This window comes from Apium graveolens, chromosome 10 (genome assembly GCF_009905375.1).
Source record: "Apium graveolens cultivar Ventura chromosome 10, ASM990537v1, whole genome shotgun sequence".
Lineage (NCBI taxonomy): Eukaryota > Viridiplantae > Streptophyta > Magnoliopsida > Apiales > Apiaceae > Apium > Apium graveolens.
The window spans coordinates 174,244,671-174,261,400 of NC_133656.1; the positions used below are offsets into that span (position 1 = coordinate 174,244,671).

General features: G+C 38.8%; 1 protein-coding gene across 1 annotated transcript; it reads right to left on the minus strand.

Moving 5' to 3' along the window:
• Positions 1-5,254: 5,254 nt before the first annotated feature.
• On the minus strand, positions 5,255-7,006 carry LOC141691327 (protein FAR1-RELATED SEQUENCE 5-like). Its single transcript, XM_074496060.1, has one exon. The coding sequence runs from the start codon at positions 7,004-7,006 to the stop codon at positions 5,255-5,257; it is 1,752 nt and encodes a 583-aa protein (XP_074352161.1).
• Positions 7,007-16,730: the final 9,724 nt, after the last annotated feature.

The following is a 16,730-nucleotide window of genomic DNA, read 5'->3' on the forward strand; positions in this document are numbered from 1 at the left end:
TCTTCATAGAATTCCTTCTTCATGCATATCTCTTCTTACGTTTGTCTTGATCTTCTTTTCCTTTCAATCAGCCGCCTTCCTTATCTGAACGTTTCCTTTAAGTCCTGATATTATCTTCTGATAAATATCTTTTGAACCTTAAGTACTGATGACTTAAGTTCTAACTTTAGTATAAGTGCTGATTTCAGTTAAGTACTGATTTGTCCTGTTTAAGTAAGATCTGAAAACTAAACATAAATCATATTAGACATGATATTATCAAATATATCTAACATAATTAGTGGTTAAAATCGAATTTAATTAGTGAATTACGTTTATAAATTTGGTAAAATCGAATTTGCATAATTTGGTAAAATTGAATTTTTTGAATTAATTTAGTTAATTTCGAATTTAATGAAAAAATAGTGTGAAATTAGAGTTTAGTGAATTTTATTTGAATTTTTAGTTAATTTCGAATTTAATGAAAAAATAGTGTGAAATTAGGGTTTAGTTTAATTTTTTTGAATTAATTTAGTTAATTTCGAATTTAATGAAAAAATAGTGTGAAATTAAGGTTTAGTTATTTTTTTTTAATTTTTAGAAAATTTCGAATTTAATAAAAATTAGTGTGAAATTAGGGTTTATTTAATTTTTTTTGAATTAATTTAGTTAATTTCGAATTTAATTTAGTTAATTTTGAATTTGGTAAAATTAGTGTTAAATTCTAAATAAATTAAGAATTTATAATTTATGAAATTAGGGTTAATTTAGGCGATTATATGTGGTAATTGTTTTAATTGTGTACGTGGTGTTTTAATTGTGGTGATTGATGAATTATGTTGACAATATTTTCATGTATGGATAATTTTGGTGATTTCGGGAATATGTTGCCCGGTCCGAACGCACATAATGTTATTTGGGATAATCGGTATCACGTCAGTGAGGGTGTTTGGGATGGTGCAGGGAGAGATGAGTTGCAGAGTTATTCGGGGAACAAGTCATTGCACTTGTGGAAGTTAAGGAGACCACAGTGGGAATTGCAACACATGCTTGGGTTTGGGATTTTTGCAGACCCTGCTGTTGTCTTGGCTACTGACACTCGATTGATATCTGCTTTGGTAGAGTGTTGGAGACATGAGACCAACACTTTCTTCACGAGGCAGGGGGAGATGACTGTTACACTGGAGGATGTAGGGTTTATTCTAGGGTTGCCAGTTCAGGGGGATGCACTGACTTGTGGGGTGATAGAGAACAAGGCTGCGTATTTTGCTAATAACTGGTTTGAGCCTTTGACCGAGGAGGAGGTGAAAGAGGCTCTGTATCGTAATAACATCAAGCTAGGGTGGTTATTTGAGAGATATGGTGCACAGAAGCCTGAGAAGAACAATATGAGGGCCACAGTTGTACATACTAAGGTATATCTGCTATTCCTTATGGGTTGTATCCTCTTCTCCGGCATCAACCGGTCTTTTGTTCATGTTCGGTATATGCACCCATTGATTAATATGCGGGAGATTCCTTATTATGCTTGGGGTGCAGCCGTGTTAGCTCATATATACCGGGGTTTGGAGATTGCTGCAAGGAAGGGCAGCAAGAGCATTTCTTGTTGTGTCTGGGTGTTACAGGTTTGGTCTTACGAGAGATTTTCTCGTATTGGCGTGCCTTTACGATCTCCCGGTCAGGAGGATTATCCGGTTGCTGAGGGATGGGCCTATTCTAGTGATACTCATGTCGGGGTTTCGAAGAAGCGCAGGATGTCAGGTCCTCACCACAGCTTACCGTTCTATAGGGGTGAGTTTGATGGTGTTGCTGGTGATGAGGTGGTCTGGAGGCCGTATGCTAGGTTCGAGGATGTTATGGACAGTGAGATGATACAGGCACAGTTAGCTGGGTACGGTCGAGTTCCCCTTGTATGTTATGACGTGGTCGAGTGGCAGCATCTGGACAGGGTGTCGAGACAGTTTGGTTCTAGTCCCCAGATTCCATGGGCACCGGTGAACATAGTTGGTTATAGGGGGCTAAGGATGCCACGTTTGCAGGGGAGGATTGGCTGGTGCGGTGGTTTATTGATATTGACAAATGGGCCAGCATCTGTTCAGATTTGGATGGACTTGTTGATGACTCGGTAGACATAGCTTCGGAGGCTGATTACATGGCGTGGTATGCTGATATATCTCGTATGCGCATAGGGAAGCCCGATCCACGGCCTCAGCAGCAGTACAAGACGAGGGAGTTGTATGATAGCCTCGAGGGATATGAAGTTGCAAGTATTTTATAAATATGCATATTTTACATTACACCACCACACACTACAAAATTTGCATTCACACGTATTTAATCTTGATGATATGATATCCTTGTGGAATTAATGAAAAAATATTTGCTTGTTTTTGTTTGTAGATGGTTGTCGGGCTTAATATGTTGAAGCAGCTGGATGCTAGGATTCCTCCTGAGTTTGTGGAGGAGTTTGAGAGGATTTCTGGTACCTTCCTCACACCATTCTCTCGGTTGATGAAGAAGATCAAAGGACCTGCCTACAGGCCTCCCACATTTCAGAACATAAAACCAGATTTCATTGCACCTTTGGCTGACGACTTTGACATTCCTGCCCAGGATGTCGTTGACATGACACAACCATCCCAGCATGTGTCTCAGCCACCCTAGGTTATTGCCTCATCTAGTAGGCCCGCGAAGCTTGCATCCCGCAGTATGAAAGAGGAGAAGTGGAGTATCACTAAGAGTCTCAGCATGACAAAGAAGAATGTTATATATTCAGATTGGGGATGGGGCTTTGGGATGGCGCCGAGGATTCCCGGTGGTCTTAGTGTTCAGGACTATCACGTCCATGCATCAGTTATGCAGAGTCTGGCTCCAGGAACATGGGTTGATGACAGGATCATATACACTTATATCGTATTGTTCGTTACTCATTGCTAATATATTTTAGTTGTCTAATATATTTTAGTTGTTGCATTCATTTTAGTTATTGCATTCATTTTACTTGTTGCATTTATTTTACTTGTTGCATTCATATATATTTTCAGGGATTGCTAAGGAGTCGGGAGGAGGAGATTCACACTGGAGGTATATGGGAGAAGAAACCCGTCTATTATTTCATGGATCCCTACTTCATAGTTCTTGGGCATATGATACACCCAGTCGAGGGGCGTGACCCTACTTCAGCCGAGGTCTTAGCTCTACCGTCCAGGTCAAAGCAACGAAACTCTAATGATTGCGGTGTTTATGTGATGAAGTACATGGACTACTTCACACAAGGATATGACTTAGCCGAGGTACCGAATTGGTCGCAGGAGGAGGTGGATACCTTTAGGTATCGGATAGCTAGGGAGCTTCAGCTAGGAAAGGCAAGGGGGATTCCCGGGATTCGTAGGCGTCACGAAGCTTCGTAGTACTTCTGTGGTTGGATTGGATTTCGTATGTAGTTGAATTTCATTTCGTATGTAGTTAGATTTCATTTCGTATGTAGTTGGATTTTATTTCGTATGTAGTTGGATTTCATTTCGTATGTAGTTGGATTTTATTTCATATGTAGTTGGAATTTATTTCGTATGTCGTTGGATTTTATTTCGTATGTGGTTGGATTTTATTTGGTGGATTTTTTTGGAATTTGGGGGCTATTGTTGGATTGTTGTGGATTTTGGTGGATTGTTGTGAATTTGGTGGATTGTTGCGAATTTGGATTTTTGTTATGAATTTGGATTTGGTTGGGTTGCATGCAGGTTGGAATCTGATTTTGTTGTTTTTTGGTTTGAATTTGCAGGCTAGATTATGCTCTGTTTTTAGGTTGAAAAAAAAATTCCAGACCCCAACCGCGGAAATTTTCCGCGGTCCCTCTCCAACCCAACCGCGAAAATTTTTTGCGGTCCATGAGTTTAGTTTTCTGCCCCCAAAAACAGAGCAGAACACAGGGGAAAACAGAGTATGCTAAGTAACCTTCTGTTGAAATTTTTTAATTTTTGGAAGTTGGTCCTAAACTAACTTCTAAAATTCCAAACCACTCTCAAAAGTCTTAAAATATGGTAATGAGTGATTTTCAAAAAAAAAATTCATTTTTTACATTAAATTGAAAATTCCTTAAAAAAGTCAACAAAAGTCAACGCTTGTCCAAATGTTAAAAAAAACTTTTCAATACATTTCATAACAATTTCTAATGTATAGTTCGACTTGTAAATTTTAATTTTCAATCTCAAATTTATAGGTACACTTTCAATCTCAAATTTCATATTTTAATTCATAGAAAATACATAATTGCCGCTCAAATTCACTGAAAATTATAAAATACATAGGTTCGAATGAAAATTACACGATCAATACAATCCAATTAATTTTATAAAATTTATTGATCCTAACCAAAAATACCTAATATATTAGAAAGACCACCGGATAACCGTTGTTGAGCAAGTCCTTGCGCAGTATCCACGAAGCATGCAATATGGTAGAGAACAAGTACACAACCTTCACGGATATGCCCTTCCGTAAGTTTCCACGGGTAAGGGTTGGAGTCGTTCCAAATGGTAACGGGAATCGTATTCGACCCGTTGTAGAGACGAAATCTTGCAAAACATGTCACGCGTTCCCTCTCCGTCCCTCTCGTTAGGTGTGATACCCAACCCTTCACATATTCGATGTGTATTTGGTCCATATTACAACCCTCACGAGGCCTCAAGTTTACAATATCGACAATCCGATCACATTTAACAAGCTTACCGCCATTCCATCCGGATTTTTTCCATTTTCCATCGGGCGTGTTGTTGCCCAAATTCAAGATCGGAAGGAAGTACGAATCCGGATGAGAGTTCACCAATCTCCACGGTTCAGTACCCTCCATCCAATTGCATGCCTCGATCCAATTTTTGGCCATATAAGCCTCCTCATCGGGTGGGTACAAGTCCGTTTCCTCTTCCTCCACATGGGGCGGCTCGTCATTGTCCACAAGGGGCATCAACTCGGCACATGCATCTTCCATCTCACTAAAGGTTGGTGAGACCACATCTTCCTCGTCATTGTCCTCATACCACAAGTCGCTTGGTAGGGAGTCCGAGAATGTGTTGCTAACGTGGGAAACCGAATCACAACTATGATCGGAGTTGTTGTCACCACTATACTCGCTAGTCATGTTACCTATCACAATAAAACACAATTATATGACAATAATTGGCAATTATATGACAATAAACATAAAAAAAGTAATGTTAAACACTAAAAATTCAAATCCATTAAAAGATTACAACATTCAGTTACAAATGCTACACTACTAATTATATTGCGAATCTTGAACATTTTTAAGATCTTCTAGTCTACTAGCACACTTTCTTTTATCATGGTCTTCCATTTGACAATAGGTGAACTTTCTTGGTGGCTTCTCCTTTTTACCAATCGATTCTATGGGACTTCTGAAACGAACGTCCTTCTTCCTCCCTTTAGTTTGGGACATAATAGGGTCAAGAATTGGTTCTTCATGAGCACTTGCATTTGGAGCATGCGAATTGCTTTCGTAAGATTTAATTCCATCAACGCTCATTCTTTCGAGAATTGGTATTTCTCGATTCATCACTCCAACGGCATAATCATACCGTTCCTTGGATGCAATGCTACTTTGACAAAAACTCATGGTTAACATTGTCATGCTATTAAATTGATCGGTTGAGGTCATCTCATGACTTTGTCCAACATCCAAATTGTAAGGCAACACACCATCAACTCTATTGGCATGCAATGTCCACCTCCGGTTTATATAATACGGGGAAATTTTTGAAACCCGTTTCTTAGTGAAGACCGCCAATAGGTGTCTACAAGGTAGCCCCGAATGTTCAAGCATTCTACACGTACACATTCCCAAAGAGCTTGCTTTCTCGAATGCCACAAAATAAACATTTCTTCTCGTAGGCTCGGACATGGGCCTATAACAACTATAGTACGTATAAACATCCCCCATTCCCTCCCCTTCTTCACTAGCTCGTCGGTCTTTTTCTACAAAGTATTTTGAAGACTCAACCAATTCATCTTGAAATCTTCTAAACATTTCCTTAGTGTAGATACAAGAAGCATGATACTCCAATGTGGTATACAATTTCATGGGACGTTTTAGATTAATGGTGACATAATCTTCTTCCTTCTCCCTCATGAATTTCCTTGCCAATGCTTTTTGGGCATTTTCAATGAATTCCTTCAAACCCGTTGCCGAACTCACATACTTATCAAAGAAAGAATTCATCCCCTCACTCCTCGATGTAATATTTTGAAACGCCGAAAATTTATTTCTAGTATATGCAGCAATCCACTTGTGCTTCAACTCATATAACCCATTTAACCATTTATGATCTTGCAAGTGATACTTTTCCACAAACAACGCACATCTAGCCTCAAAAACACATTCGGTGAGAGATTTATAAATGCAATGGTTGAAGTCCGTCTTGAATTCCGGAAAAGCCGAATAATAATGAGCTAATTTCTCGGGGAATTTTTTACTAATGTGCCAAGAACACAATAAATGGGTAGTATTCGGGAGTACAACCGCAATAGCGCTTGCCATGGCTTGATCTTGATCCGTGATTATAGTCAATGGAGGATTATTCCCCACACCTTCAAGCCAAGTACGAAGAATCCACTCAAAAGTCGACGCGTGTTCGTCCCGCATCAATGCAAACCCGAAAATTACCGATTGATAATGATGATTGACTCCGGTAAATGGGACAAATGGCATTGCATACCTATTTGTCCGATAAGTGGTATCAAAAGCCATAACATTGCCAAAATTTTGGTAAGCCATTATACATCTCGGATCAATCCATACTAGACACTTCAAGCGATTCTCTTCATCGACTTCGGTCCTAATAAAATATTTAGAACCACTTTCTTCATTCAACCTATGCAATAAGTCCAACCCTGCTTGGGCGTCACTAATCTCAAACCTTTTCTTCCTCTCGTCTCTTAACACATTCCTAACATGTTGAACATTGAAACCAACTTTGCGATTACCTCCATGAATGTTACCAATCACATTCATCACTTGACAATTACGAACCCCCGAACCATAAAACGTTTTAATCAAACTACGGGTCGCGGTGTTGAAATGTCTTTCTCGTTATACCAAATTCATCTTACTGAAGGAAACAAGACTGTGGTTGTGTACCAATTCAAGGCTAGTTACCTCCCAGTGACATTTTTTCTTTTGATAATTGACATACATCCTCACCTTGCACTCGATTTTACGAAGAACCTCTCTACGCAGTTTATTTTGACTACTCTCAGCGACGACACTTTTTCCATAAAACCTACAAACATATAAACGACCATATATCTCGTTGTCTTTATTACGATGGCTAGCTTGAATTTTAATAGCAAATCCATTTCGTAAAGCATAAGCCCTAAAAAATGACCGACCTCATCCACACTTTGAAAAATTTGATTCAAATATGGAACTCCCCCCATCAATATTTTCATACAAATTTGCATCCTCTACATTATCATCTTCATCCTCACCCTCAACATTATCACTATCATTTTCAACCTCATTTTCATCATTTTCATCTTCAACATCAACCAAATCGTCATCTAAATTAATAAATTCTTCATTTGTATCTAGAAAATCATCATCTTCAACATATACAGGGGTTTTAGGTTCTTCACTAGTATTTAAATCATCAAGATGTAAATTATGATCAATAGCCTCTTTTTTCATTTTGACATTTATGACGAAACATACGAGCAAATAATTTATCCGCCATGAAAATGTTAAATTTAAGACAAGAAATATACCTTGAGTTGACAAAACTACTTGAATTTCTTGATGAAAATACCCAAAATTCGCCTAAATTGATCACTCTCCAAGTAGAATTTTGTTGGGGATTTTTTGTTGGTTTGTGTGGTGGGGGAGGGTGTTGGGTTGCTGGGGATAAGGGAGCAACACCCCTAACCGCGGAAAACTTCAGCGGCCCGTCCCATCCAACCGCGAAAAATTTCCGCGGTCCGCCCCTAATCCCAGCCACCCAATCCCCATCCAATGGCTCATAATGTGTTTGTTATCGACCGGTCTGCAACAAACGATTGTAGACCGTTCCCCAGTAAATAATAGTAATGGTTATGCTAGAAGCCGGTGTCAAGCTATCTTGACATCGGACTACCTGAGTACAGAACAGAGGCCTTGAGGCCCTTGACAAAGATATAGAACGTGCCATGTCACAGGTTATTCAATCCAATCAAGAACCTCAAATGCAAACAGGTAGCAAACCAGGCTGATAATAGTAATACACTGTTACTATTACTACCATAGTAATATAGTAATGTGCCTTCTTTGTCATTAAAGAAAGCAAAACAAAGACCGAATTTAACCACGCGAAAGAAAGTAATACAAATGATTTCAAAGCTAGTTTAATAACCCCAGTAAGGCAGGATTAAACAGAAGAAGCAAACTTACTAACTTTCGATAAGCTGATAACAGGTACCACAAGTCTTAACACATAGATTCAGAAGATGAGAATCTTTTTCAATTACTTTAAACTTGATTCTCGCATCTCCTTTGCTGACCACTGAGAGGGGCACGATTAAGTCATCATCTACCAGAAGATAGTATTTCCGAGTTAGATCAGGGAGGCTCAACACAAATTGTAGCAAATGACAGAGGTTAAATGCTGGCATCGTGTTATCATGTTCAAAGGTGATGCTAAATACTGCGAGTCCAAGCAATACTACCGCAATAAAAGAACTGAACATCTGTAGTTTAGTCTTATTCACAATATACGCAGAACCAGCTCCAAGTAGATGAAAACACGTTGCACCAAATGCTTCCCAGGCATATCGTTCTAAGAATCTTGCACCGGAATCAGGAATGCTACAATTAAAACAAAACGTCATAAATAGAGCTAATCAAACTACTAGAAAATCGAAACAGCTGCTATAAAATTTAACAAATCAGATAAACATTCAAGAAGAGTGAATAAGAGATACATGCATCAATGTTCACACTGGAATTCACAAACTCGCTAAAACTGGGAGTTTCCTTCAGAGAAAATAATTTCTGCCTTAGAAAAATAGAAGCAAAAATGTCACTTTATATATCCGTAACCAGAGGAACAGCCTCAAATTATAAGAATAAACTATAAATCAACATGAATACACTAATAGATTGAACTCAACCGTTATATAGAACTGTAACCAGAAACCAGTAACTCACTCTAGTTCGTAAATTGAGAACACAAGGAGAAACTACACCGGATTTTTTAGCAGATTGGGCGATCTTAAGAACTGATAGAAGATATTAAAAAAAATCTTCAGCAAATACATGAATTGGATGAAATTCATTTCCAAAACCACAAAAGTACGGGTCATTTTAGCAGAACCAATACATAGTATTATACAAGACATCTGCGTAACGCTATTCATCACGCAATTTACTAGTCATTTTTGCAGTTTTGCCTATTATATAGTACACCCAAAAGAAATAATGCAGAAAAGCGAACTTCTAATCTTGCATAATCCCAAACAGTTTATTTATATTGACCATAATTTCATCATACATAATAATTGAACTCCATAATTTTATTCCAAAATTCATTAAAAATATCAGGACTCGATTTTGACCAAATTTTACATAATTCGAGTACTTTACTTATCTAAGGAGTCAAATATTAATAAAAAGGCTTTAAATCAACCAATTTTTAGAATGATGATATATAAGTACAATGCAAGTAAATTATCACCTTACATAGCTCTAATTAGAGAACATGTGAATTATCACCGTAAAAATGTGTGTGTATGTACGCGTGTGTGTGAGAGCATATTATCACCATAGCACCATATACAACAATAATTAGTTGGAGAATGTGTTATGTATGTGTGAGAGATAGAGTGAGTAAAGAGAGATAGAGTGAGTAGAGAGAGGGAGGGAGGGAGGGAGGGAGCGAGAGAGAGAGAGAGAGAGAACCACGTTACAAAGTAGAAGCTGAAGAAAACGGAGCAGAGTGAGGAGTAGCAAAGCAGAGCTTCATTCACTCAACGTCTTCATAGTTACACCAGCCATAGCCTAGGTCTTTTCTTCTTCTCCAACCATTGCTTGTGTTTGTTGAGAAACTCACTAACAAGTATAGCAACATAGAGGCAAGTGTATAAAAAATTTAACAAGTTTAGGCCAAGACCACAGTTAACAAAACAAAACATGCAGGTAAACAAAATCAGTAACTGAAATAACGTAGAGAGAAAGAAAGATGTACCCGAAACCATAGCTTTCAACAGTGACTGAAATAAAGGTTTACAGATACAAAACGCCAAGAAAATGATTACAGCTGAGTCACCAGGCCTTGCTCAGAGTCCTGGCTGCTCTTGAAGAGATTATTGCCCCCTACCTGCTGCGTTTGGGATGTGCGCAATATCTCCACCAGGATAAAACAGCTCGGAGTTTATGTTAACAGCAGCAACAAAACCTCCACTTCGACCAGCACCTCAGTCGCCGGAAAATATCAGCACTTCAGGACTTATGGGAGAGAAATGCAGAGAGGTTGAAGAGAAGAGATGAGAATGTAGTGTGTTGTATATTCATTCAGTTTAGCCTCTATTTATAGGAGAGGAAAAATGAAACTGTCCACACACTTAATGTCTGAATTAAACTGCTCCATTAATGAAAAAATCAAAACTGATCAGATTTTGAATTCATAAATGAAAAAATCAAAACTGAACAGCTTTTGAATTTAAATTATTTGTAACAGCTTTTCACATTAACACCCACATTATTATCAGAACTTAAGTTAAGTTCTGATTTAACTCATCAGTACTTAAGTTCTGATTCGACTCATCAGTACTTAAGTTCTGATTCTGATATCAGAACTTGTTAAGTTCTGATTTTATTCATCAGTTCTTAAGTTCTGATTCTAATATCAGAACTTGTTACAGATCAGATTATTTGCAGGTTCAATATATTTACTTAGCCTATTTCAGAACCCAGCCCAATAATCCAATCACCGATAAATAAATTCGAATTAAAATAATTCTCAAATAAATAAAATCCTCGCCCAGGTCGCCTCGCGTACGCGAGACGCCGAGACATTCGCCCAAATCGCCCTTCGACCCGACCCGGTCCGGTCCGGTGCGGTGCGTGGCGGGGCGGGGCGCGCGTGTGTGCGCGTGAAGCACACAACAACACAATGGACCATCACACACCTTAGTAGTTGTATACTACTCATGTGGGTAATACCATATAAAGCACACAACCCCCTTTATTTATTTCAATGTGGGACAAACATTCTCAAATTTTCCAAGCTTTTCCAAGCTACTTTCATCTCTCATTTCATATGGATTTCATTAAGAAAATTCTTAAAACCATACATGAAAATTTAAGTTCAAATATCATTGAACAATTTCCAATCATTAGATTTTAGGATTAACATCAAGAACATAATTAAATTAAGCTCTAAAATCCTAATTTTCTAACAATCCCCCACAAATCCATACAGAAATGTGATCAATTTCCCATCATGACTTGTTTTTTCAGAGTCGGTACCCTTCCGGGTTTGAACCCTCCTAATTCCTCTACTTCAATGGCTATCGGACTCAGATGGAATGTTTCACCTTGAATCTTAATCCGTTTAGTATAACCATATTCCATAGACGACGACAAGTCAAAGGTTATGGTGTCAATCTACGGCTTTGAGACATTAATGGTCATGTCTCGATCCTATTCGTCGAATGCTTCAAGGATTAACCCTATCCTCTAATTGCGACCACACAATTACATTCGCTTAGCTGGGCATCTCCAGAGATATACTGCCTCTATCTCGTCAAATGACTTGATCCCATTCAGAGTTTTAACACTCTTGCTTTTCTGGCAGTGTCAGTACCTTCTAGGTTTACAGGGGATAGACTCAGATACTATAGTATCATCTATGTAGCAAAGGTACTACCAACTCATCCTTACAGCTTGTTATTACCCATTGAATACACTTCGAGGGATCTCCTCTCATGTGTATTGGGTTCCCACTGTTGATGAATTATGATGGGTTGACAATCCCATCCCCAACCTTGACTTAAGGACCACTGCAGGTTCCAGTCCTTTAGTAAGAGGATCAGCTATATTATTCTGAGTTCCTATGAACTCTATAGCTATGATCCTATCAGTCACTAAACCCCTTATAGACTTGAGTCTAACTTGGATGTGTCTCTTAGTTTTAGCATTATGCTTTTTACTGCTAATCTTGTCGATAGTTGTTCGACTATCACAGTGAATAGCAATAGCAGGAAGCGGTCTGCTTACTACAGGTATTACAGACATAAGTCCATGTAACCATTCAGCCTCCGTCCCTGTGGCATCAAGTGCACACAACTCAGCCTCAAAAGTAGACCGAGTAACAATAGTCTGTCTGCTTGACTTCCAGGATATTGCTCCACCAGCCAAGGTGAACACGTATCCAGTCACTCCATTGGAACCAGACTTCTTAGCTATCCAACTTGCATCACTGTACCCTTCAAGCACACCAGGAAATCTCCTGTAGTGTAAACTAAGGTACATTGTGCCTTTTAGATATCTAAGTACTCTATCAAGAGCATCCCAATGAGTTCTGTTTGGACAGCTTGTATATCTCGCCAATTTAGACACAGAATATGAAATATCTGGTCTAGTACAGTTAGCAAGATACTGCAAGCTCCCAATAATCTGAGAATACTTTAACTGAGACACAGGCACTCCTGAAGTATTCTTGACAAGGGCAACTTTCGAATCATAAGGTGTACTAGCGATTCTACACTGTGAATAACCATATTTCTCAAGTATAGATTTCTCTATATAATGAGATTGAGTCAAGGTTATTCCTTCAGTGGACTGAATCAATTTGATTCCAAGAATCACACTTGCCTCACCCATATCCTTCATTTCAAAATGCCTTTTCAAGAATTCTTTAGTCTCGTTAATAATCTCAATATTGGTTCCAAACAATAAAATATCATCCACATATAGGCACAAGATAACACACTCATTACCTTTAACTTTAGTGTAGACACACTTATCACTTTCATTAATCTTATAACTGAAAGGCAATATAGTTTCATCAAACTTTTTATGCCAATCTCTGGGAGCTTGTTTCAAGCCATAGATGGACTTGATCAACTTACATACTTTCCTTTCATTGCCTGATGCAACAAATCCATCAGGCTGATCCATATAAATCTCTTCCTCAAGTTCACCATGAAGAAAAGCCGTCTTTACATCCATCTGATGAATGATAAGACCATGGACTGAAGCCAATGCTATAAGCATTCGGATTGTTACCATTCTTGCAACCGGAGAGTATGTATCAAAATAATCAATTCCTTCCTTTTGCTTAAAACCCTTAGCTACCAGTCTAGCTTTGTACTTATCTATTGAGCCGTCAGGGTTCAACTTCCTTTTAAAGACCCATTTGCACCCAATAGTAGAACACCCAGGAGGGAGATCAACCAACTCCCATGTTCCATTGGAAACAATAGAGTCAATTTCACTCTTGACAGCGCCCTTCCAGTGCCTTGACTCAGAAGAATCCATAGCTTGCCGGAAAGTTAAAGGTTCGTCCTCGATATTGTAAGTGATGAAATCACCTCCAAAATCCTTGACTATTTTTGCACGCTTACTTCTCCTTGGTTCCTCTAATTCCTTAGGAATAGAGCTACTACTAGGTTCCGCCCCCACATTTGTCATCTTTTCCACATGATCAGGAATAGAACTTGATGTGTGAGTAGGATCTTCCTCAGAAGTCGTTTCAGGTATTCCAGTCTTCATAGGGTAGACATCCTCAAAGAATGTCGCATCTCGAAATTCAACTATCGTGTTTGCCACTATACCATCTATGTCAGATTTTAACACTAAAAATCTCATAGCTGTAGTGGTTTCAAGATAGCCCAGAAAGATACAGTCAACAGTCTTTGGACCTAGTTTCTTTCTCTTGTGTTCAGGAACAAGCACCTTAGCAAGGCACCCCCACACACGAAGATACTTAAGACTAGTCATCCTGCCTTTCCATAACTCCAAGGGTGTTTTATCCATGTGTTTCAGAGGGACTCTATTCAAAATATGGCAAGCCGTATTTAGAGCCTCTCCCCACATGTATTTAGGCAACCCAGAGTTAATAAGCATACTATTAATCATATCTTTAAATGTTCTGTTCTCTCGCTCAGCAACCCCATTAGACTCAGGTGTGTATGGTGGAGTAACTTCATGAACTATACCATTGTTTGCACAAAATTCATTAAAAGCATTACTCGTATACTCACCACCTCTATCAGATCTCAATCTTTTAAGTAACTTACTAGTTTGTTTTTCTACTTCAGTTTTATATATAATGAATTTACTAAGTGCTTCATCCTTATGTCTAAGTAAATAAACATAACAATATCTACTACTATCATCTATAAAAGTAATGAAGTATCTAAACTGGTCATTGGTCAACACACCACCAAATTCACAAATATCAGTGTGTACTAAATCTAACAAGTCTGAATCCCTAACAACGTTATGAAAAGGTTTCCTTATCTGTTTAGCAGACACACATACTTGACATTTAGAATTCTTTTCTATGGTATATTTTGGAATCAACTCTAAGTTCATCATGTTCTTAAGAGCACCAAAGTTTAAATGACCTAGTCTAGCATGCCATATATTTGAGGATTCAATACAATTAACAGTAGGAATAACATTATTATTCAAACTTCCCAAAACGGGATCCGCATTAATAACAAATAAACCATTTGACAAGTAACCCTTGCCAAAGAATGTACCAGTGTGAATAAGAACTACTTTATTACACTTGAACGAAATTTCAAAACCACTAGAAACTAAACAGCTTCCACTTATTATATTTCTACGCATGTCGGGAACATGATGCACTCTCGTCAGAGATAGAATACGTCCTGAAGGGAACTTCAGATCCACGTTTCCAACTCCATGTACTTGAGCAGCACTAGCATTCCCCATCTTCACAGTCAGGCTATGACTCTGTTGATAAGATACAAATAAACTAATATCAGCACAAATATGTACATTAGCTCCAGTATCTATCAACCATTCATTTGACAGATAGGTAGAAAATATCACAGGGTTGTAGGATACATACCGGTCAACGTTGGTTTCAGAAGCCGTAGCCTCACCAACAACCATGTTCACTACAGGCCCACTTGCGGTTCCAAGCACAACATTTGCTTGTGCTACCTCGGTTTTCTTCGCTTTCTTCGTAGGGCAGTCCTTACTCCAGTGCCCAACCTGCCCACAAGACCAGCATGGTTTGTTTGCCTTGGGTTTCTTGGCCTTGTCCTTGTCACTCTTAGGTTTATTACTATTAGCTTTCTTAGCAAAAGCCTTCCTCTTTTGTCCTACAGTTGCTATGTTTACCTTCGAGGTACCGTGTTCAGTTGGCATCACATGTCCCTGTTTGGACTTGTGTTGTTCTTGCACCGAGATGTCCAGCATAAGGTTGGTCCAGGTGATCTCTCCTTTCTGTCTTTTCAGGGAGAGAGAGAACTCTTCCCAAGACTTCGGGAGTTTTTCAATCACACTCATCACCTTGAACTTCTCCGGGAGATTCATTCCAGACTCCTTCAAAGCATGCACTATCATCTCGAACTCATGCACCTGCTCAGTCATGGACTTATTGTCCACCAGCTTGAACTCGAGGAACCTTGCCACAGAATACTTTTCAAGACCTTGTGAGTCAGTATTATGTGTCTGGTCCAGCTTCTCCCATAAGAGTTTTGCAGAGTAGGCATCAGAAGAATAGACATCAAACAAAGTGTTTGTTAGTGCCGCCAGAATGGCCGCTCTAGCCACTCCATCCTTCTCAGCCCACTTCGCAAAAGCCTTAACTGTGTCAGCCTTCTCTTGATCCACTACTGGTTTCTCTTATTCCACAACCGGCCACAGACCCTTTATAGTTAACCACAACTTCATCCTTTTCTGCCAGCGAGAAAAGCCGATGCCACCGTTGAATTTCTCCGGTAAACCGGTTAGTTCAACAGCCTGTGGGAAACTATAGGTGGTCCAATCAATGGCCCCAGCAGTTACACCCGAACTGCTACCACCACCAACGATAACCTCACTTTCGTTAACCATTATGCTAAATTCTAAATAACCAATAATCTCTTCAAGAATGTTGAGAAACTCACTAACAAGTATAGCAACATAGAGACAAGTGTATAAAGAATTTAACAAGTTTAGGCCAAGACCACAGTTAACAAAACAAAACATGCAGGTAAACAAAATCAGTAACTGAAATAACGTAGAGAGAAAGAAAGATGTACCCGAAACCATAGCTTTCAACAGTGACTGAAATAAAGGTTTACAGATACAAAACGCCAAGAAAATGATTACAGCTGAGTCACCAGGCCTTGCTCAAAGTCCTGGCTGCTCTTGAAGAGATTATTGCCCCCTACCTGCTGCGTTTGGGATGTGCGCAATATCTCCACCAAGATAAAACAGCTCGGAGTTTATGTTAACAGCAGCAACAAAACCTCCACTTCGACCAGCACCTCAGTCGCCGGAAAATATCAGCACTTCAGGACTTATGGGAGAGAAATGCAGAGAGGTTGAAGAGAAGAGATGAGAATGTAGTGTGTTGTATATTCATTCAGTTTAGCCTCTATTTATAGGAGAGGAAAAATGAAACTGTCCACACACTTAATGTCTGAATTAAACTGCTCCATTAATGAAAAAAACAAAACTGATCAGATTTTGAATTCATAAATGAAAAAATCAAAACTGAACAGCTTTTGAATTTAAATTA